Genomic DNA, 24,794 nt, shown 5'->3' with positions numbered 1-24,794 from the left:
AATGCAATAACCACTAATCAGTTTTGCAACAGTGCTTTAATTTGTGTTGCTAAAGCACCAGCAGTTAGACCCACAGTGGCTTTTGCATCATCAGTGTAAATGTTAACACAATGAAAAGGCAAATAATATCTTTGTATTTTACAAAACTGGTTCTGTCTTCACAGAAAGTGAGCTACACCTTGAGAACCACTGTGATATGCTTCTACCGCTATTGCTTGCTTGGTTTGCTGATGTTAGCTATTTCTGCTGACTTCCTATTCTGCAAGATGAAGGGTTAGCACCCCTTACACTAGCATTCCCCTTGCTCCTTTCTTTATCACTTCATTATAATCATCACACTGTGGTTTAGAAAACTGCTTACCATCCTGTTACTACCTAAGTATTGTTCACTACCAAGCCTGGTAGGGTAAAGTGAATGTTTCTTTGCTTATACAACTCTTTATTTTGACCTTAAAGTGGATGACACTATTTATTTTTAACGCTTAGTTCTGTTTTTCTATTGCAAATTTGTCTTAATTCGCCAACAGATTTGTGTAACTTCTCCTAAATATTCTCTTCCATGCAGTCTTAGGTGATCCATAAGGACCATGTTTTTCCCTAGAGAAATCCCTTTAGAAGCCCTTCCTCCTGCTCCAACATGGAGCAGCCGCTGGTTCAGCCTGCAACTCAGCTTTCATTTTGGGACATTCACTAATGGCTCAGAAAAGGAGAGGTGACCTAGTGGGGAGATCTAAAAGCTCATTTTCCAAATTTGTAACCAACCTCCCTGTTGTCAGCTCTGTATCTCTTCCCCCATTGTCAGCAACCTTGTGTCTCCAAATCCCAAAACTTTCTGGGGTTCTGCTGCACAAATTGGCTGCTTCTTTCACTAATATCCCCAAGTGGGCACTTGGTTTCCACATTTCTCACATCTCCTGGCTCCTCAACCTTCTTTCCACCTTCCAAGCGTTTTGAAGTCTTAGGTCTGCTATTGTCTCCCCTTCCATTCTTTTTGTCCTTATAGTTTTGTACCTTTAAAAAATTATTTTATTCTCATTTTGGGGGCATTTCAGGAGGATAGTAAAGATAAATATATGTGATCCATATGTCATGTTTAATCGGACATCCAGTATTTGAATTTGGAGCTGCACATGCTCTGAGGATTTGTTTGTACAAGCTCCTTGTGGTCTTGGTAGTTTTACGCTTTGGGAGATTTATGAACCCATTTCAGCAGCTCTATGTACTGCTGCTGCCACAACAGAAATCAAAGGTTGCCATAGAACTTGATGAAGTAAATAACAAATACTTAGAAAATATTAACTATGAATTTTTTTCCATCATTCAATCTTTCGACAAACCCATCAAACACTTATTTTCTGAGTTCCTACCATGTTCCAGGGCGCTATTGTAGGTGCTGGCATTGTAGTGGTGAATAAGACCAATATGGTCCTCTCGTGCACTTTGCAGTCTAGTGAAGGGAGCAAACCACAACAAAATAAACAAGTATATAAGACAATTTCAGATAGTAATAAATGTTATGAAGATAACAAAAGAGGGTAATGTGCTAGAGTGACTGAGGATAAGGGGGCTATATTGGGAAGAGGGTCAGGGAAGGCCTCTCTGAGAAGGCAACATTTCAGCTGAGATCTGACTCATGAGAAGGACCTATCTTTGTAAAGATCTGGGGGAGGAGGGTTTCAGGAAGTACCAAAATTCCAAAGTGGGGAAAAGCTTATGTGTTCACAGAATCAAAAGACCAATGTGGTTGGAACGTAGTGAAGGGAAGAGTGATGGGAGATGTGGTCCAGAAATCAGAGCTGGAAAGGCAAATTTGGATGTTGTCCCAAATAGAGGTAATAATTGAAATTATAGGATGGATAAGAAGGCCAAAGGAGAGAGTATATAGAAAACTATGGTAGGCACTGTGGATGCTTACAAGAGCATCTAAGACACTGTCTTTACCTTCAAAGAATTTACAACCTAGGAAACTGGACACATTTTCAAAATAGAAAATAATAAAAGAGTGTGTAATCAAGTATTTGCATGACATAGTATATGTTTATTTTTTTAGGTGAAGTTACAAAACATAACAATTATTCAGAATTGATAGTAAAATATAGCTTTGTGGAGGAGGTGATATCTGAGCAGAAGTTTGATGAAAATAATAAAAGAGTGTGTAATCAAGTATTTGCATGACATAGTATATGGTTTTTTTTTAGGTGAAGTTAGAAAACATAACAATTATTCAGAATTGATAGTAAAATATAGCTTTGTGGAGGAGGTGATATCTGAGCAGAATATTTGTAGTAGCTGAAAGGCAGAAAAAGAGAATCTCAGAGAGAAAAAACATGGGCAGACTTGAATGTTGGGGCGTGACCATGACATATTCATGGAATAATAAAGAATAGCTTGACTGTTGGGAAGTAGTTGAACAGGTGAGTTTTCTTCAGTGTGCTTTAGAATCTTGCCTTCACCTAAAGGCAAGATGTGTGTGGTGACTCATTCCTATAATCCCAGCACTTTGGAAGGCCAAGGCAGATGAATTGCTTGAGCCCAGGAGTTCAAGACCAGCCTGGGCAACATAGCAAAACCCATATCTACTAAAAATACAAAAATTAGCCAGGTGTGGCAGCACGTGCCTGTGCTCCCAGCTACTTGGAAGGCTGAGGTGGGAGGATCACCTGAGTCCGGGGAGGTTGAGGCTGGAGTGAGCCATGATCATGCCACTGCACTTCAGGGCAACAGAGTGAGACCATTCCCCCCCCCCAACAAAACAAAAAAGGCCGGGCGTGGTGGCTCATGCCTGTAATCCCAGCACTTTGGGAGGCTGAGGCGGGTAGATCACAAGGTCAAGAGATTGAGACCATTCTGGTCAACATGGTGAAACCCTGTCTCTACTAAAAATACAAAAATTAGCTGGGTGTGGTGGTGTGCAGTGTGCACCTGTAGTCCCTGCTACTCAGGAGGCTGAGGCAGAAGAATCGCTTGAACCCAGGAGGCGGAGGTTGCGGTGAGCAGAGTTCGGACCACTACACTCTAACCTGGTGACAGAGCGAGACTCGGTCTCAAAAAAAAAAAGAATCTTGCTGTATAAATGGTAGGAGGGAGAAGACGGATTTCAGCACTGAGTGGTTAGATCTAAATTACAGGAAAGATTAGCAACTGCCAGGGCTACTTAATTTTTGATACTTAGTAGTTATTATACCTCCCAGTTAATTACTTTTTATTAAATTGATTAACAGTTATTATTTCAAAAAATGAAAAAATGTAAAAGGGTACATTGAGCCAGGCCAGGCGTGGTGGCTCACACCTGTAATCCCAGCACTTCAGGAGGCCGAAGTGGGCGGATCATGAGGTCAGGAGTTCGAGACCAACCTGGCCTAAATGGCGAAACCCCATCTCTATTAAAAATACAAAAATTAGCTGGGCATGGTTGCAGGCGCCTGCAATCCCAGCTACTCGGGAGGCTGAGGCAGGAGAATCGCTTGAACCCAAGAGGCAGAGGTTGCAGTGAGCTGAGATCGCGCCATTGCACTCCAGCCTGGGTGACAGAGTGAGATTCCATCTCAAAAAAAAAAAAAAAAAAAAAGGTACATTGAGCCATCTCACTCCTATCTGTCCTTATCCATCTTGTTTCCCTTTGCCCCTAATAGCCGCTTATGATTTGCATTTTATTCTTTCCAATTTTCTTTCTGCAAATGCAAACAACATGAACATATCTTATTTCTTGTCCCCCGTAAGGTCATATTCACAAGTATGGGGGTGGAGTAGAACTTCCACATATCTATGGCAGGATGACATAATGCAACCCGTAAACCCCATTTCTCACACAAGGCTAGCACCCTATATGCACTCTTTTGCACCTTACTGTTAAAATTCAATTATATATCTTGGGATTCATTCCATGTTAGTACACAGTAACCATTCTCATCTTCTTTTTAGAGCAGCATAGTGCTCCGTTTTGTGGCGGCATCAGTCCCCTAAGGATGAATGCCTGAATCGTTTACAATGTTTTGCTGTTTGAATGAGTAGCCTATACATTCGTCATTTTGTACGTATGCAAGTGGATCTGTACAAGATTCCCACAAGTGGGATTGTTGGGTCCAAGGATATTTGCATCTGTAATTCTGGCAGTATTGGCAGACTTCTTTCATAGGGTTTATGCCATTCACACTAGCAATGCATAAGAGTGGTCAAACATTTAGACTTTTGCCAATCTCCTACATGAAGAATGGAATTTCCATTTAATTTTAATGTCCATTTCTCTTATTATGCACCTCTACATTTTAAACATTATTTTATATAGTATTTTTGGTAAACTTTGGCCAGAAAACTAGGCTGTAATATAAATTTCTAACTTCAAGGATATAGAATTGAAAGAAAATATAGTAACCTATAGAAACATATTTAACTTGGGTTATTTGCCAGAGTTGGGCCACTCCTGGGAGAATATGGCCCCTCCTCCTTACTCTGATGGTTCAAGTAACAGAACAAATTAATTTTCATTTAGTTAGGTCAGATGAAACTTAATAGAAAGAAATGAGTGTCCTCAACTTTACGAACTTGTATTATCTTTTACATTCTCTCTACATAAGCTAATGTAGCACTTAATGCATATGATAGGAATCAGAAAGTCATTTTAGGAGAAGCCAAGTTCCACATCAAAGACCCCGATCTTTGTACTTGGCTGTTCCGGCTTTCTCACCAGTTTTCTCAGTTGTACCATTCTTAACTGAAGCTACTTTCTAATTTCCTGAGTGTGGTATCAATGCGGTTTGAATACTGCCAACTCTTCTCACTGTTATAAAAAAATAATGTTATAATGATGGGGGTTTTTTGTTGTTGGTTCTGACTTTAAATGAAGCTCATTTAAGAGAATATCTGGAGCTGTCAATGTTACTGTCTCGCATTTGGGTCATGTCCAATGACCATATTCTTTTCCCTGCAGGTGGTACTGTGAAGGCAAGGAGCTTGAAAATTCCCCAGACATTCACATCGTCCAGGCAGGAAATCTGCACTCACTGACCATTGCAGAAGCCTTTGAAGAGGACACAGGACGCTATTCCTGCTTTGCTTCTAACATCTATGGGACAGATTCAACTTCTGCTGAGATTTATATAGAAGGTATATGACACTTAATAGTAAGACATTTAGTTATACTAAATAAATAGTTATTGAGGGCCTCCTCTACCACACGCTATTCTAGGCAATGAGGATACAGCAGTAAACCAAGTAGACAAAAACGCTTAGGCTCATTTACTGATGATTTACATTACATGATGGGAAAGACAGAAAATAAACAAGATAAACAAATAAAATATATGATATGATAGGTTTATATAAACACTGTGAAAGAAATAAAAAGCAAGAAAAAGAGATGGGAATAGCGCATGTGTGAATGTGGGAGGTGGAGGGGTGGGGAATGAGCCACAAGGTCCTTTGAGAGAAATTTACTCTAGGCAGAAAAACCAGCAAGTACAGTGGCCCTGAGGGTAGGAGTGTGCTTGTCTTAAGGTACAGAGATGAGCCAATGTGGCCAGGGTGGAGTGAGCAAGAAAGTAACAGAAGATGAGGTCGAAAGGTAAGACGGGGTGGAAGTGGAAGGAGGGAGGTAAGCAGACCACAAAAGTCCTTGTAGGTCATTACAGGAACTTTGGTTTTGACCCTGAGGTAGATGAGAAGTTCTGGAGCATTCTGAGCAAAGACATAACATGATCTTAGTTTTTTTGTTTTGTTTTGTTTTTTAGACGGAGTCTCACTCTACTGCCCAGGCTGGAGTGCAGTGACACAATCTCGGCCCACTGCAACTTCCGCCTCCTGGGTTCAAATGATTCTCGTGCCTCAGCCTCCCAAGTAGCTGGGATTACAAGCGTGTGCCACCACACCTGGCTAATTTTTGTATTTTTAGTAGAGATGGGGTTTCACCATACTGGCCAGGCTGGTCTCAAACTCCTCACCTCAAGTGATCCGCCCACCTCAGCCTCCCAAAGTGCTGGGATTATAGGTGTGAGTCACTGCACCTGGACGATCTGACTTAACAGTCACTCTGGCTGCTGTTTGAGAATATACTGCAGGGAGTCAAGGGTAGATGCATGGATACCATTTGGGAACACTGGAAAGGCGTTTACATTGGCATCAAGTTTATATGATTAATTTGAGGTGAAAAAAATCAACTTATGCTCCTTTGTATCTACCTAAATTTGTGCTCCTATTTTATCTTATCCTCTGAATTTTGTCTGCAGATCATTCTTTAGCACCTTTTTTTTTTAAACCAATAATACTTTATGTATGCCTTGGTTTTAGCATTTAAACATATTATTATGGTATAGATGCCCACTTATCAACTAGATTGTAAGGCCAGGACTTATTTACATCTCCAATATGTATTTGTACAACGTGCTTACATACTACCAAGTACATAGTGAGTATTTGGTAAACATTTTTTGAATAAATACATGAATAGAAATGTGTTGTATGTGTATGTGTTTTTATCCTCACATTTTTGGAGTCCAATAAATACCTCCAGATTTAGCTGTGTTATATCTTCGTGGAATGCACTATCTTGAGAAGTAAATCCAGGATCAAAGCTCTGCTAACAGTGCTGAGATTCAATTGCTGGGTTTTTGTTTTTGTTTTTTCTTTGTGGCAAAAAGACTTTAAACACCCCCTCTCTCACGATGAAGGATGACTCGTTAATATTAGACTGAACGGAAGAGGATCCACCTACACCTACAGTGTTTGGAATCCAGTGTAATCCCTTCTTATATTCAATCTGTGTAGGCCAAGAGCAAGAGGACTTATGAACACCAGAGAATGTCTGCAAATACTGCTCTGTTAGGCCAAAGGCACCAGCAGGTGCTTTACATACAAGAACACTTAGAAGTTGGGTCAGTGGCCGAGCGCGGTGGCTCACATCTGTAATCCCAGCACTTTGGGAGGCCGAAGCGGGCAGATCACGAGATCAGGAGATCGAGACCATCCTGGCTAACATGGTGAAACCCCGTCTCTACTAAAAAATACAAAAAAAAAATTAGCCGGGCATGGTGGCGGGCACCTGTGGTCACAGCTACTCCGGAGGCTGAGGCAGGAGAATGGCGTGAACCCGGGAGGCGGAGCTTGCAGTGAGCCGAGATGGCGCCACTGCACTCCAGCCTGGGTGACAGAGTGAGACTCTCTCAAAAAAGAAAAAAAGAAAAAAAAAAAAGAAGTTGAGTCAGTTAATTTGAACACTAGCACTAACTAGACATGTGACCTTGAGCAATTCCTTCAACTTCTTAGGGCCTATTTCCTCGTTTGTTAAGTTGGGTGTTACTGTAGGGAATCACTGAGTTCATTTCTAAGATTCTGTAGGTATTCAGATACCTAGGAATCAGGTAAACAAATTATCATCTTAAAAATCTTATGTCGTGTTTAGGAACCAATTTAAGAAATTATCATCTTAACAATCTTGTGTCTTGTTTTTATTTTTCCAGGGGTTTCTTCTTCTGACTCAGAAGGGGACCCTAACAAGGAAGAGATGAATCGGTAATTCTGATTTTCTGTCTTATAGCTTTAGCATCCTCAGATCAATTAATAGCTTAAAAAGAGCTATTAATTGGTTACTAGAACTTAAGGAGGGCGGCTCCAGGGTTTGACCACAAAATTAAATGAATAAATAAACAAATTGAGTGGATTTGAAGAAGACCCTACTTTTGCTTAAGTCTTGCCTAGCAGATTAATTTGAATCTTTCCAATTTACTCCCTACAGAGGATGAGCTCCTTAAGGACAGAAATCCTTTGTGTATGCCTACCTTGAAATGATAAGTTGCTTCTAGCTTTTGTGCAGATATGAACATTCATAACCAGAGTAAATGATCCCTCTTTGACCCCCTTCCTTTATCATTCTCATGGCCTTGAGTCAACTCCTCCTTCTCTCCTGCCTTTTATGCCAACCACCTCCTTAGAGGGCTTTCTGTCTGCTTCTGCCTTTTTCTGTGTTTTAAAGTGTCCAAACTACAACCAGTTATTCTCTAAAAGAGATCAAGATTCTGATCCTATTATTTTCCTGACTCAGAAAAAGATTATTATCTATGAGAAAACAAAAATCAAACACGAAACAAGCAGCAACATTTTAAAAAAATCTTAACATGGCGTACATACAAAGCCTTATTCAGTAGAGCATCAACCAAGTTTTTCTATCCCCTCCTCCCTTCCCCACCTCAGGCTGTCTACATTGTTGACATCTCACCCAAGTCATGTATAGTTCCTCTTCACTCCTTCATTCAAGCTATTCACTTTGCTAGGATTGCCCTATCTTCTCTGTCTAGCAAACTCTTATTTATCTTACAAAACCCAGTCTAAATGTTCTTTCTCTTTGAACTCTGTAATAAACTTCTCCCCTCTTGCACAAGCATCACTCCTTCCTTGTGACTTCCATAATGTGTTACAAACCTAAGGGGTATGAATTTTGATCTATAAACTTAAATAAGCAAGAAATATCCCATTTGTTTATTTGCACTAAATCTACTTGTAGTTGTTGGGATTTAGCCTCAGGTGTGTATCATAGAGACTCAAATTAACTGTGACTTAAATGAAACAGGTATTTATTTCATATTTACATACAAATCTGAATTTGGTGGGTAAAATGACTCCACATTCCACTAGGTTCCTGTCTGCTTCCTGTTTTCTGCTTTATCTCAGGCTGAGATGTTGCCCTCATCTTCTTAGGCTAAAATAGAAAGAAATAAAGGCTTGTCAGCCTTTTAAGGTCATCTGTCTTAAAATACATATACCACTATCCCAAATATCCCATAACCAGAAAGTACTCATGTGGCAACACCTAGCTGCAGTGAATGTGGGATATGTAGTCTTTATTTGGAGCAACCATGTAAAGAAATCAGGTATTCAATTATTGTAGAAGAAGAAAACAGATGCTTTGGACACACTGATTGGCTTTGCATCAGCACATCATTCTGTTTGAGACCAGATGATGCCTGGTTGGGGAAAACATTCAGTCTGGTATTGAGTGTCACTTTCCCCCTCACAGTTTTACAATGAGCCATAGAGAGAGAGAGCAGTTTTGGAGCAAGCACCATTCTAAACACATTACATGAATTATCTCATTTAATCCTCACAAAACCCTATGAGATAAGAATTTTGTATTACTTATTTGTTTGTTTTGAGACACAGTGTTGTCTGTTGCCCAGGCTAGAGTGCTGTGGTGCAAGGTCAGTTCACTGCAACCTCTGCCACCCAGGTTCAAACGATTCTCCCACCTCAGCCTCCCAAGAAGCTGGAATTACAGGCGCACGCCACCATGCCTGGTTAATTTTTTTGTATTTTTAGTAGAGATGGGGTTTCGCCATATTGGCCAGGCTGGTCTCGAACTCTTGGCCTCAAGTGATCCACCCACTTCAACCTCCCAGAGTGCTAGTATTATAAGTGTGAGACACCGTGCCCCCTACAGGAATTATTATTTCCCCATTTTAGAGATGAGGAAGTTGAGGCAAAAAGATATAACCCCTAGACCAAAGGAAAGCCCTCTGTCTTCAGTTATCTATCCATGGGTTACAGGTGAGAGACCCATGTCCCAAATTCCAAGTTCCCTTCAAGCCCAGAGCTTGTTGCTTTCTGACATGTGTAATTACTGATATCTTTAACAAGACTGGGAGTCCTTTACTGAGAGAGATGGCCTTCCCCTCTGGACGCAGTTTCTCCCTGGGGTCAGGTTCTCTGGCACGATCCACAGACCTCTGTCTCTTCCATAGCAAAACTAAAATAATCTCCCCTCTGCAGCCTTCTCAAGAATACTTGCTGGCTCTCTTGCCCTTCAAATACTCTCTTTAATTTGTATAAACTTGAAGAGCTTGTTGACTTTATGCCATTTCTGCTTTTTGTCATGCCAAATTCTCAGAGGTTAAATTTTATATGTATGAGACCCTGTCTTGGATAAGAGGTATAGATTTACAAAGCCTGGCCTCTTACTTGAAATGGGAGGGGGAGGGAAACTACCGAGGGTAACAACAAAACGAATCTCAAAAAATTACCTTCTGCACGTGGTTCCGTCACCGCATTTGTCTTGGATCTCAGTTAACTGTAAATATGTTTGACTCCCTGGCTACACTGAGAACAACGGCCCAAGGACAGGAATAGTGTCTTATTCATTTTCGTGTTTGCATTGCCTAACAAAGTGTGTAGCAAAAATGCCCTTGGTCAATGTTTGTAAAATATCATCAAATCAAGATTTTTATTACACTCATCTGTAAGCAGTGATGCCATTACTAGTTTTCCTAAAATAATTTTCACGAAGAGTGATAGGTCTGTTTTATAATCTGTATTTTAATAATTTCTCAGAATCCAGAAGCCAAATGAGGTGTCATCTCCTCCCACTACCTCTGCAGCCATTCCTCCGGCAGTACCCCAAGCCCAGCATTTGGTGGCCCAACCTGGTGTGGCAACCATCCAGCAGGTACAAGAATCTAAGTGAAACACAAGTGCCGTCCACTGTGACAGACAGGCATGGTGACCATGACCATCTTGCATGGCATGATCCGTGTTCTTCTCAGGTGCAACTCCATCATCAGGATAATCACCTTGTATTTCTGGTGTTTGAGAGCAGTGGTTCCTGTTGCTTTGGGAACATATTCTCGGGCTTCATAGGCAAATTTCTGAGGAAAAGAAATGCTTTACAAATTAGTCCCTGGCTTTTCAGCTTTCTAAAGGGTGCTGATTACATATGCAGTGAGCTGCCAGCTCTCAGACTGGCCTAGAACAAACACCCTATATCATAAAACCTGATTCGTTTCATGAAGCTGCAGAGAATTCCACTTTCTAAGATGAAGCAAGCATGTAGTTATTTTTTAGAAAACAGCAAAGGCTCTCATCCTTCAAGTTAATAATAGTGATATATGCTTATTGTAAAAACAATTTAAAAATACAGAAGTATGCCAGGTGTGGTGGCTCACACCTGTGATCTCAGCACTCTGGGAGACCAAGGTGGGAGGACTGCTTGAGTCCAGGAGTTTGAGACCAGTCTGGGCAACATAGCGAGACCCTATCTCTAAAAAAAAGAGAAAAAAATTAGCCAGGCCTAGTGGCATGCACCTATGGTCCCAGCTACTTGGGAGGCTGACATGGGAGGATCACTTGAGCCTGAGACGTCAAGGTGACAGTGACCTGTGATAGCATAGCTGCACTCCAGCCTGGGCAACAGAGTAAGACCCTGTCCTCCCACCCCCGCAAAAAATGTATTAAGTAAAAAGCTTAGTCAAGGTTCTATTCCAGTGCCTTCACTCCTCAGAGGTATCTCATGTTAGTAGTTTCTAGTGGGTAGTTCCAGGCATTGTCTATGCATATAGAATACATATATGTATGCATAGACTTTAAAACATATGAAGTCATACTACCTATACTTATAACATGTTATTGATATATTTCTTATATATATATATATATATATTCTTTTCTATTTTTGAAAAAATTATTTGTAGAGATGAGGTCTCACTGTGTTGCCCAGGCTGATCTTGAACTCCTGGCCTCAAGCCATCCTCTCACCTCAGCCTTTCAAAGTGCTAGAATTACAGCTGTGAGCCACCATACCCAGCCTGATATAGTTCTTTATTGATGATCAATATATTTAAATATATCTATCTACAACCTTTTTGTAAAAATTATCCAACCCAGTTAGTAGTGCAGAGGAGTCAAGTTTTAGTTCTAATCCACTGGTCTTCAAACTGTGATCTTTGTAGCCCCAGGGGTTCTATGGAGCCTCTTTGGAGGTTTAGGGTTAATGACATAGATCCATAGATGTATATGTGAAGGGGTGCCATGGGGATAGGCAGCACATATTTTATAGCCACTATGACCTAAAGAGAAATAGAGTCAGTTCAGTCTAAAATTTGACATTGTTAATTCTGCATCAGTTTTTTGGTTTGGGATGCATTTCATATGCCAAATTATATAGGTTTGTTATGTCTCACTGTCCATCTAATAATCTTAGTAACAATGCATCTACTGTTGGTTCCCTTCTACCAGTGTCAGAGCCCCACCAATTACTTGCAAGGATTGGATGGAAAACCTATCATTGCAGCTCCTGTGTTTACAAAGGTAATAAAAATATTACTGCTTTCTGTCATGGCTTTAAAGATACCACAGCACCCAAAGTTATAGGATACAAGATTTATTCATTTTTATCTCAGGATTTGGTCTTATATATGTACAGTATAGGGTTTGTGGTTGTTTTGGTAGTTACTACAGTATCGTTTCAAGTCCCAGATTTCTAATAACAGTTTTAGTAATGAGAGAAATGTCTTTCCCTCTTACCACACTGATCTCTGTGGCCATTACACAACTGTTCAACATAGGAGCCGCCCCTAGAGGTCAAGTGATAAATTTCTAGTCACATATTACTCCAAAGGTTTCTCTGAATTTTTAGAAAAATTCAATTACAGGTACTTGGCTTAGGTGCTCAAGGAGATGGAGTTAAATGCTCTTAGGGGGTTTAACATAAAGCCTCCCTCCCTCTAGGACAAAGAGCTTTCTTTTTCTATTCCATAGTATCAACTATTGAGGTGGCATCAAATTCTGAGTCTCATATTCTTTGTACTTAGCACTAGAAAATTTAGTCAAGCACATTCATTTACAAATGAAAAACCAAGGGAGGGCCAGAGAGGTGAAGCCGTGTAGCCAATGTCATAGATCCAGTTAGTGGCAAAATCAGGACTACAAACAAGTTCTCCCAATTCTCAGACTGTCAGACTGTGTTTATATGTTACCCAATCCAGTGAGTGTGAAGGTAAAAAAATTGAGTCACATTGGATTTTATGGTATTATGAAGACCAAATAGGCCTAATCTATGCCTGGATTTACAGTTTATTGTTTGTATGAACACCAAACTTAGGCCCAGATAGATTTTATCCTCTTTCAAGTATACTTTGGTTTAGAGCAGTGGTTCTCAATCATGGTTAATTTTGTCCTCCAGAGTCATTGGCAATGTCTGGAGACACTTTTGTTGTCACAATTCGGGGGTTGCATTCCTGGCATCCAGGAATGGTGCTAAACATCCTATAACACATAGGATGACAGCTCCCCACAACAAAAATAGTCTAGCTCAAAATGTCAACAGTGTTGAAACTGAGAAACCCTGGTATGAGCAAAATGGGAAAAATGGGCTATTTTTCTAGTGAGTACTGATCCTTAAAGGAAGAGCTAAATCCACAACTTCTACAGAAGCATCTGTTTCATGGGAGTTCTGCTGTATCAGATCATTCAAGATGGTTTTCCAAAACCAGAGTGGAGTCTAGAGCGAACAAACCATATTTACCAATATCCATATCAGTTAGGCAAACATTCTTATGTGAAACAAGAGGCCTCTCAATTTTTCAAGTTCATTTCATAACCTGCGTTTGAGATTTTAGCTTTACTATTTTCAAAGTCTTGAAGTAGGAGAGCAATATGTTGTGATTTGGCGGATGCAAGACTTTGATGAGGAGTTCTAGGTGGACCTTTATGTGGGGGGTGTATGTGTGTTTGTAACACAGCTAAGAGAGCTACTTCTTATTGTCTCTTATCGTCATTGCTAAGTCATCTAACCTTAAAACAGGGATTAAGTGCCACAGACACTTTAATTTATCATGCCAGTTTGTCACACCTTAGAGACAGTGCTGACTCTTCAAAGGCAGCTAAACCACAAGATAGTTTATACTCAGGCTCAGCTAGTCTCCCCCTCTCTTCCCTTCCTCAACTCCGTCTGCCCAGACAGACAGGTGACATCAGAGGAATATCAGGTGATACAGCCACTCAATTTCAAATCTTCCTAGGTACTGATATCTTCCCTGCATCTATGTCCATGAAAAGGGTCCAACTCTGTAAAATAGTTAGAAGAGATTTATTCTCAGCCAAATATGAATGACCATGGCCTGTGACAGAGCCCTCAGGAGATTCTGAGAACATGTGCCAAAGGTGGTCAGGGTACAGCTTGGTTTTATATCTTTAGGGAGACATGAGACATCTATCCATACATGTAAGATGTACATTGATTTGGTCTGGAAAGGCAGGACAACTGGAAGTGAGGCCTTCCAAGTCAGAGGCAGATTCAAATTTTTTTTGATTGGCAATTGGTTGAAAGAGTTATTAACAATAGAAAGGAATGTCTGGATTAGGGTTGTAGAGACCAAGGTTTTATCATGCAGCAGAAGCCTCCAGGAGCAGGCTTCAGAGAATAGATTGTAAATTTTTTTTATCAGATCTTATCAGACTTACAAAATCTGTTCTATCAGTAATTCCAGGAGGTATAATGAGGCATGTCCCCTTCCCATCATGACCTGAACTCGTTTTCAGGTTAGCTTCAGAATGCCCTTGCTGAGAGGAGGGGTCCATTCAGATGGTAGGGGGCAGGCAGGGGAGGGTGCGGAGCGGGTGTGCGCTAAGAATTTCATTTTTGGTTTACCCGTATCACCTAGAGCATACCTCTGGCACGTTTATCATGACAGTAAAGCTGTTTACCTTTCGATCTCTCGTGTTCACCTTGAAGACTGTCTCTAATATCTAGATAGGAGTCCATAGAGGCAACAATAGGTAAAAAGTTGTTATTATTTTGAAAAGTCCAATAGGACTTTAACATTTATTTATTTATTTGTTTGTTGTTTGTTTGTTTGTTTTTTGAGATGGAGTTTCACTCTTGTTGCCCAGGGTGAAGTGCAATGGCGTGATCTTGGCTCACTGCAACCTCCGCCTCCCGGGTTTAAGCGATTCTCCTGCCTCAGCCTCCCAAGTAGCTGGAATTACAGGCCTCCACCACCATGCCCGGCTAATCTTTTGTATTTTTAGTAGACATTAGGTTTCACCATGTTGATCAGGCTGGTCTCAAACTCCTGACCTCAGATCCGCTCGCCTCAGCCTCCCAAAGTGCTGGGATTACAAGCATGAGCCACTGCACCCGACTAACATTTATTTTATTTTATTTTATTTTAGACAGAGTCTCCCTTTGTCACCCAGGCTGGAATGCAGTGGCATGATCTTGGCTCAGTGCAACCTATACCTCCTGAGTTCAAGCAATTCTCATGTCTCAGCCTCCCGAATAGCTGGGACTATAGGTGTGTGCCACCACACCTGGCTAATTTTTGTATTTTTAGTAGAGACAGGGTTTCACCATGTTGCCCTGGCTGGTCTGGAACTCCGACCTCAGGTGATCTGCCCGCTCAGCCTCCCAAAGTGTTGGGATTACAGCCGTGAGCCACGGTACCCAGCCACATTTGTTCTTTACATTTAATTTTCATGAGCTGATTAGAGCCACAGATTGAGCTGCCTTTGTATGGCGACTCTGATTAGCTCCTTCTATTACTAATTAGATGCTCTGATTTGCAGATACATATACTTTTGATAAATGAAAATAGGAAAATGAATTAATCATTAACATATTTTGTTTGTGAGATAAAATCTCTAAAAGAAATAGCTTCATGGTGGGAAAATGGTCCTTAGTACACAGACCCAAACCCTGACGAGGTTTTCTCAGCCTCATCAGGATATGTGCTTTTGCCTCCATAAATGGGATAAGGATTGTTCAGGCATTGGGCACTAGGATAGGCAGTGGCTCAGATTCCAGAAAGACTTATCAGCAATGATGTGCTTGCGTTAGTTTCCGTCAGTGAGGGCAGGATTGAGGTCATAGTCACTGCCAGTGTCATTAGCAAATTTCTGAGTCAGAGCCACCAGTGATGGATGGTATCATGTGGCTATGAGCCATGATAACAGATGATTTGCATATGTTTGTTTGGCTTACTCCTGCTCTATTTACTTGTTTAGGGACTTCTGGCATTCCAGTCCCTATGACTCACTTTCTATACTGCCCAACAAAGCGTTTCTTTGCCAGTCGTGGCAAGAAGCCACTTTTTTTTTTTTTTTTTGAAGAAACGCTTAGAGAGCAGAGTTTTATTTAACTCCTTCCTCTGCTGGTGACAGCGAAGTAGTTATCTTCTTTTTAAAAAAGTTAAAATGAAAAGGAGGGTTGCCCAGCAAAACAGTGGTAGAATTTAAGAGTGGACTATGGGATTCCAAAACTAGTTCACTACTCTACTCATAGGTGATGTTTTTAAACATACCTATGTTTTTAAATGCTCTTTAACTGTGGATAGAGATAGGTTATCCTCCATCCTCTACGCAGTATCAAAAATACTTTCGCTCTGTTTATGCGGGGAAAACAGCACTCACACTTCTTGAGTGTGAAGGGAGGTCGATGATCAAATTAGAATCTTACTCCTATCACTGCTCCCACCCCAGCAGCAGCTGCTCTGGCAGGCTTTCAAGGCTGCAGCAGCCCTGGCCCCAGCTGCTTCAGCAGTAATTTGAAGAGTGCAAGGGGGCAGGGGAAGTGAGAATTTGAAAAAGAGCACTTCATTATATAACAGCAAAGGCAGGAAACCCTGAAATAACTGGGCCAGTAGTGGAATCCAGATTTCTGGAGTTCATGGGCCCCTCTCCACAGTCAATCAATTCTGGAGACTTTTCTTACTCAAAGATTGCATGGGGCACTTGTGACAGTCAAGGGGCAAAAGAGCTTTCAATCAAACAGTTCTTTATCAGCACAAATCACTTTGATCTAACTCCATCCTAAAGCACTGTGCACTTGCAGCATCTTCCAAGGTGCAAAATTATCAACTAATTTAAAAACCAATAAAATGGCAAAATGAACCTTGTAGCTGACATCTTTTAACCAATAAGGCAGATGCTCTTTCTCAAGGATGTCCCAGCATTATGTTTGTGGTTATAGATCTACTAAGCAAGAACTATATCCTTTCAACTCACATTTATAGCAGTGGGCATGGTGCTTGGCACAAAGCAGGCACACATTTATTCTGTGACAAATAACTTCCACTTCAGGCCAGGCATGGTGGCTCACAACTGTAATTCCAGCACTCTGGGAGGTTGAGGCAGGAGGATCACTTGAGGCCAAGAGTTCGAGACCAACCTGACCAAGATGATGAAACCCTGTCTCTAACTAAAAACACAAAAATTAGCCGGGCGTGGTCGCACTCGCCTATGGTCCAGCTACTTGGGAGGTTGAGGCAGGAGAATCACTTGAACCCAGGAAGTGGAGGCTGCAGTGACCTGAGATCATACCACTGCACTCCAGCCTGGGTGACAGAGCGAGACTCCATCTCAAAAAACAAAACAAAACAAAAAAACCCTTCCATTTCAGCTAAGAAGAAATTATTATTTTCATTACTTTGTGACTTCAGAGTGTCTTTAGGAAGAATAGAGAAAAAAAGTAAAATGTCAAATGGCCATGGAAGAAGACATGCTTCCCAAGTCTCTATGTTGTCAAGTCACCCTACAAAGAATGTCCTCCCAGATGACCAGTTTAGTGATGACACACAAGATAGATTTGCACTTTGAATACTGCATACCTGAGGAAGTTGTAGATCTTTGGTTATAATGACTTTAGTCCAGATTCATAATTCCTAGAAAAGACTAACTTAATCTTTGCTAGTTGGAGACTGTTTGTCTCATTTGTTGTCAGTGAAGCTGAAATGAATATGATCAAGTCTGTACACCCCATGCCATTAGTAACAAACAGCCTAAGACCTACTGCCGTGATGAACGTGATGTCAGCTACACTATGTTCTAATAGTGTAACTGGTTTGGATCCTGATCTGTGGCAATATGAGCCAGCTCTTTCTCATGAAACTTTGTAGAAAAGCAGCTTTCAGCAATAACAACCATCATCATCCTTATAACTATGACTCTTAACAGTTTTCTAAGTGGCTTGTGAGATGACCCTCTGTTAAGAGTCATAGTTTTCATTCCTTCTTGAGGCAAACCAGTTAGAAAACCAAACCAAACATCAAAAAAGGTGGTGGTGGCAGAAGGGGTTGAGTAAATGAAACAGTACATTCACAGCAGAATGAGGTCAATCTAATATGCTCTGACATGGCCTAAAGTTCAGCTCAGATGTATGAGCCAGTTCTCAATCTGCAGAGGTTACACGAAAGCCCTGCTTGCAAAAGGATCTCTTTGAGAAAATATGGTGCTCACAATTTAAACCATCAGTTGGTTGTTATTCATTTGACATCAAAGGCCAAGACTTGTGTTCTATTCACGAGCCCAGCCTACTTATGTGAGATACTACAGTGTATGGAGTGGGCCTCCTAATGTCTGTGATGGAGGCTCATTCCAGTGTGGCACATCATCAATACTCAGTAAAGGAATGAAAACTTTATTGTGTATAAGCTCCAGGAAAGTGTCTAAGTGCCATTAAAGTTTTCAGTGGGTCCCAAAGCTCCCATTTGAGCACACAATTTGCTCAGAGGTCAGGGTGGAGGACATACTCACCAGTTTGCCGGGAGCACCCAAAATTCACTGGTTTCCTGTTTTCCGTTCTTGTCATTAGTAGATGTTTTGGGAAGACAAAGAATAATTAAATTTTTCGGTCAAATAGTTCTTTATTAATTCAGAAACCACTCGGTGCTAATCCCATCCTGAATTACTTCAGCAAACAAATTTGGGACCTCAGAAAAAACAAAACACTAGCATTGAACTACAGCGCCCCCTGGCTGTCACAATTATCAATGCATAACACCCCTGCGGTGAAAGTCTCTTACGCAGCTAATGCTATGTGGTTTTCCCCAGCCCCATATTCTCCTTAGACAAATGCTATTAAGTACGATAGGACCAAGTACAGAATATCATAAGTTGTTCAGACAAGAACTGTAAAAAATGACGAAATATTTGTAACAGCGAATGACAAAAGAGAAAAAACGATTGACTTTCCCCTTCTCTGAAGCAAGAGCCAGTATTTCCTAAAAGCAGGTCCAAAAATTGTAATAATAGAAAGCCATGCAGCATTTGTTGCTTACAGAGTTTTTGGAGGAAGTTTAATTATAACCTTTTTATGCTTACAGTCTTTGGGCCAAATGAAAAACAAAAATATGCCAATACATGTGCCAAAGAAGCATTTCATAATCACATGAATTGCCAACTACAGAAAAGAATGTATGGTTTTCAGCTCACAAATCATGATGAATAAGAAACTAGTTGTGAAAAAAACGTGCATTTTATTATCTTCTAGAGTCTAGTACAGTATACAGTGATATCTTACAATTCAAAGTGGTCTCCGTAAACCTTTTATTGTGGGAGTGTGGAAAAGCATTTAATGATTCCTTTGCAAATTTACAACATATTTTACAATGACATAGGACTGTATGTGTGACTAGGATTTTATAAAGACTGTGATTGTTTTTATTCTGCAACGGATTAGTGAGGCTATCCTGTAAAGACCACTTAAGGAAATCAAAATGGCAAAGTGAAAAAAATTTCCAGGACTGCAGAATGTAAACAAGGCAAAGCTAGGAAGACAGAACCAGTTACTTGGGCCATATAACCCTTCCATATTATGAGCAGCCACATTCTTTTGTGGACTAATACATCACTCCTATGTTGAACACATCTAGTAGATACTCACTGCAGATTTAAAGATTATTATTATTTCTAGAAATCAAACACAACTTGGGCATTTAAGAACAGAGGTACTGAGGCTGGGTGCGGCAGCTCAAGCCTGTAGTCCCAGCACTTTGGGAGGCCAAGGCGGGTGGATCGCTTGAGCCCAGAAGTTCGACACCAGACTGGGCAACATGGCAAAACCTTGTCTGTATCAAAAAAAAAAAAAAAAAAAAAAAAAAATTCCGGGCGTGGTGACCTGTGCCTTTAGTCCTAACTATTCAGGAGGCTGAGGTGAGAGGATCGCTTGAGGCTGGGAGGTTGAAGCTGCAGTTAGCAATGATCACAACACTGCACAACAGCCTGGGAAAGAGAGTGAGACCCTGTCTCAGAAAAAAAAAAAACCCCGCCAAAAAAAAACAAAACAAAACAAAACAAAACCAAAACAACAACAAAAAACCACCCCAAAGATACTGTATTAAAAGTAGCTACATTACTCAAAATGTCTTGCCTAATATTTAATAAATTTACTTAGCATTGATAGAGAGAGAAAGGAAAACAATAGTGAGGGAAAAGCTTTATATAGGTTCAGATGATTCTGTCTTCAAACCTACTTTCGGGATGTGAGGGCGATCTGGCTGCGACATCTGTCACCCCATTGACAGTCAGAATTAATTCAGCTGATCCGGCTGGCTATGCGGGTGTCCTCTTCCTCCCTCCCTGCTCCATGTGCATCCCTCCTGAAGCTGTGCACTCAGTGGAAGAAGATGACCATACCTGATATAGGAGGACCGGTCTTCCGTCAGGGACATAGGAGTAGCCGCGCTCCCCTGCTAGAACCTCCAAACAAGCTCTCAAAACTACTTTTGAATGCACATCCACAGAACTGAAGCTGCTAGAGATATAGATGCTTTGGAGAAAAATCCAGATTTGGAGATGGCATCTTTTTCTAAAATTCAACGCTGGGACTAGATTACAAAAATGTGTACTTTTTGGTTCTAACTACATTCTTCTTATCATTATAGATGCTACAAAATTTGTCAGCTTCTGAGGGTCAGCTGGTTGTCTTTGAATGCAGAGTAAAAGGAGCTCCATCTCCTAAGGTTGAGTGGTATAGAGAAGGGACTTTAATAGAAGATTCTCCAGATTTTAGGATTTTACAGAAAAGTAAGTTAATTTAAATTATTTTCTGATATTTTATTTTTATGAAATTATTGTATGCACTTATTTTTATAACTTTTTAACAACTAACTAAAAATATAATCAAAAGAATAAAACAAAAAACACCTGTAGTCATACTCCTGTTAATATTTCAGTGTATGTTCTCCAAGAAATTTTCCATGCATAGTTTTTAGAGAAAATCATCATATTCTTTTTTTGTAAATTGATTATTTACTCAACATTTAATGAATGCCTTTCAATGTCAATAAACACAGAGCCTCCTTACTTTTTTTTTTTTTAGATGGAATCTCACTCTGTCACCCAGGCTGGAGTGCAGTGGTGCGATCTCGACCAACACAACAAAAAAAACACAAAAAAAACCAAACAAAAAAAAAAACCACAACAAAAACACAAAAAAAAAAAAAAAAGCTCCACCTCCTCGGTTCAAGCGATTCTCCCGCCTCAGCCTCCCCAGTAGCTGTGAATATCTACAGTTACTGCCCTGGAATAAATTTCTAGCACGAGAATTGCTGCTGTAAATTTACCTTTTTAAGGCTTTTAAAATATGTTGCCAAAATGCCACCCCAAAGGGTTGAACTAAATTTAGGATGATCACACAATTAATCAGTCGAACTGAGACCCTTTGGGGGAGTGAAAGAGGATGCTATTAATAATTATGCAGGGATCCCAGGCATAAACTAGGTCTGTCCCAGTTGAACTGGGACACACGTCGCCCTAGCTATATCCTACTACAACCAACAATACATGGGAATGCCTTTCGTCTCACACCTTCACTGTTTAACCATTTTATTAAAAATCTTCACTAACTTTACAGGCCAAAAATGGGAACAATTGTTTTAATCTGCACTTCACCAATTAAATCTGGGATTAAACTTTTCTTTTTCGTGTTTACCTAGGTCTTTGTATTTCTTTATTTCACATTGGGTTCTTGCTCTTTTTTATTGTAAGAATTATTTAGAAATTTACATGGTTAGTTCTTCTTTTCTTATCGCACCATGCTTTCACCTTGTCATGCAGTGCTTTCTCCTTGACCCATTTCAGCCATAAACTACATTGCAACATACTTGCTTTTTAAAAAATATGTTTTATTAACTATGTAGAACAATCTATTATAGAAAAACTTGGGAAAGAAATTTGCTAAAATGTTGGCAGTCTTTCTCTGGGCAGTGAGTCTAGGGTCGATTGTTTTACTTCCTTTTGCATTTCTGTATTTTTTTAGTTTCTCCATAATGAACATGTATAACTTTTGTTTATTTATTTATTTTTACACTGAATAATAAAAATTTTACAATTTACCATGTACAACATGATGTTTTGAAATATATATACATTGTGGAATGGCTAAGTTGAGCTAATGAACATATGTATTACCTCACACACATCATTTTTTGTGGTGAGTTACTTGCTTTTTTCTTAATCTTTTTCTGCCTATCACAAAATAGTAGTCCTTAGATCAGTGTGACATAGGAATCAGTGCTACTGTCAGGTTTTACTGGCAGTAGCAGCAACAATAATATATTCTGAATACCATTTAAACTGAGAGATGCCAGGCACAGTGGCTTATACCTGTAATCCCAGGCCTTTGGGAGGCCAAGGCAGACGGATCATTTGAGGTCAGTAGTTTGAGACCAGCCTGGCCAACATGGTGAAACCGTGTTTCTACCGAAAAAAAACAAAACAAAACAAACAAACAAAGAAAAACCAAAAACTCAGCCGGGTGTGGTGACATGCACCTGTAGTCCCAGCTACTCTGAAGGTTGAGGCAGGAGAATCACTTGAACCCAGGAGACAGAGTTGCAGTGAGCTGAGATCGCGCCACTGCACTCCAGCCTGAGCAACAGAGTGAGACCTTATCTCAAAACAAAACAAACAAACAAAAAGCAAACAAACAAAAAAAAACAGAGAGAGAAAAAATCTTCAATGGGTTTACCAGTGAAGAAGATTAAAACTAAATTCAACAACTACTTTTTGAGTGTTGGCAATTCAATATCAATCAAACACCTATATTCAGTACCACCGGGGGCATTTTCATGAAGCCCAAAGAATTTTAAGGTAAGAACCTACTCCTGGCTGGGCATGGTGGCTCACACCTTTTAATCGCAGCACTTTGGGAGGCCGAGGCAGGCGGATCACGTGAGGCCAGAAGTTTGAGACCAGCCTGGCCAATATGGTGAAACCCCATCTCTACTAAAAATACAAAAATGAGCCAAGTGTGGTGACAGGCACCTGTAGTCCTAGTTACTCAGGAGCCTGAGGCAGGAGAATCACTTGAATCCAGGAGGCGGAGGTTGCAGTGAGCCAAGATCTTGCCACTGTACTCCAGCCTGGGCAACAAAGCGAGACTTTATCTCAAAAAAAAAAAAAAAAAAACAAAAAACCTACTCTTGAAAAAGCTATGATCTATCCTGAGGCTCTTAATCTTAGAAACCTCAGAGCAGGAGGTATAGTGTACATTTTATTAGAATATCAGAGCCCAAAGCCAAGAACAATCTCTCAATCTTCACAAACCTTTTTCAGGTAAGGCTGAATGAGTGCCAATAAAAGCAAGTCATTTCTGAAATAGAGCTAACTCGGAAACTTCCTTGGCTAAGGTTTATGTACTCCAAGTGAAGCCCAGATTTATTTCAAGAGGAAGCAATATCATTTAATTGTTGCTGTTGGGCAAGGTGTGGTGGCTCATGCCTGTAATCCCAGCACTTTGGGAGGCTGAGGCAGGCAGATCACCTGAGGTCAGGAGTTCGAGACTAGCCTGGTCAACACAATGAAACCCTGTCTCTACTAAAAATACAAAAATGAGCCTGTCGTGGTGGCACATGCCTGTAATTCCAGCTACTTGGGAGGCTAAAGCAGGAGAATTGCTTGAACCCAGGAGGCAGAGGTTGCAGTGAGACAAGATCGTGCCATTGCACTCGAGCCTGGGCAACAAGAGTGAAACTCAGTCTCAAAAAAAAAAAAAAACAAAAAAAAACCAGTTTTTGCTCTTTTGCTGCCTTTCTGTAATATCCATCCTACCCTGTTAAGGTCATCTTACTCAATATTGTCACATAATCTTATTGTATCACTCCTGAGTGTGCAAGAGACTGTGAAATTCTACAGGAGGCTTCTGATGAACATGTAGTTTCTCAGTAAAATAAATGCTCAGAATCTTTTACTTTTCTTTTTCTTTTAGAACCTCGATCCATGGCAGAGCCAGGTAAAGATGATTTCAACTTTAATTCATTAGTATATGAGTGATTTTATATATGTAAGAATGCATAATGAAGTTACACTGAGATGAATAAAAAGTGAAAAATAAAGTTTTAGGAAAAATACAAAAATTAGCCAGGCATGGTGGTGCATGTCTGTAATCCCAGTTACTTGGGAGGCTGAAGCAGGAGAATCGCTTGAGCTTGGGAGGTGGAGGTTGCAGTGAGCCAAGATTGTGACACTACAATCCAGCCCGGGTGACAGAACAAGCGTCTGTTCTAAAAAAAAAAAAAAAAAAAGCCATCCAAATGAACTATAGCTATTATTGTAGGAGGAGAGGAGGGGACCATGTGCAAATCTGGAATATATATTTAATACCTCATATGAATGCAGTTGGTTCTTGGTCATTGAGAAGTGTTTCTTGGTTATTGAGAAGTGTTTCTTTTCCTCCATAAATGGCCGCCATTTGAGCCCCCTCAAAACTAGGCAAAGCAATTTTTATAATGCTAGGTGAATTTCAGTTCCACAGCCTAGGTATTTCAAAACTTATGCATCATCAGATTTTGCAGCTTGCAGAGATTCGGTAAAATATCTGTGATGTGATTCGATTTAGTTGGGAGGATACTAAGATGAAATACAAGTGACAGTAGGCGAACTTAGAAAGTTCAAGTCACTCACAAAACAGGGCAAAAACATCCGAAGGCCCTCTCTGTGCCACCCAGAAAAATCAGATTGTATTTGCAACCCTGTTAGAGAAAGCTGGTTTGTGATCTCATTACTATAATTCTCTCTTCAGGCTGGGCATAGTGGCCCACGCCTGTAATTCCAGCACTTTGGGAGGCTGAGACGGGTGGATCACCTGAGGTTGGGAGTTCGAGACCAGCCTGGCCAACATACATACAACCCCATCTCTACTAAATTTACAAAAATTAGCCGGGCTAGGATTTTTAAGGGTTTTGGAGTGGACTGAAGAGCAGAGATCACTGGTTGGTTGAGAAGTGCAGGGTGAAGTCATGGGACGGGAAGATGAAGAAGCC

At 40.5% G+C, this 24,794-nt stretch overlaps 1 protein-coding gene across 6 annotated transcripts in view; it reads left to right on the top strand.

The window, feature by feature from the left end:
• MYPN (myopalladin) overlaps nt 1–24,794 on the top strand; it is a 123,563-nt gene that overhangs the window by 50,782 nt on the left and 47,987 nt on the right. For all 6 annotated transcript variants that reach the window (XM_050804704.1, XM_050804700.1, XM_050804703.1 and 3 more), the window contains 6 exons: nt 4,928–5,103; nt 7,452–7,503; nt 10,312–10,426; nt 11,992–12,063; nt 20,415–20,556; nt 23,741–23,764. In XM_050804704.1, the coding sequence (XP_050660661.1) occupies nt 4,928–5,103; nt 7,452–7,503; nt 10,312–10,426; nt 11,992–12,063; nt 20,415–20,556; nt 23,741–23,764 (581 nt within the window). The remainder of the gene's footprint in view (nt 1–4,927; nt 5,104–7,451; nt 7,504–10,311; nt 10,427–11,991; nt 12,064–20,414; nt 20,557–23,740; nt 23,765–24,794) is intronic.

The sequence above is a fragment of the Macaca thibetana genome, chromosome 9 (genome assembly GCF_024542745.1).
Source record: "Macaca thibetana thibetana isolate TM-01 chromosome 9, ASM2454274v1, whole genome shotgun sequence".
NCBI classification, from domain to species: domain Eukaryota; kingdom Metazoa; phylum Chordata; class Mammalia; order Primates; family Cercopithecidae; genus Macaca; species Macaca thibetana.
The sequence above is the reverse complement of the archived record's forward strand: the minus strand, read 5'-3'. Positions and strand labels throughout refer to the sequence as shown.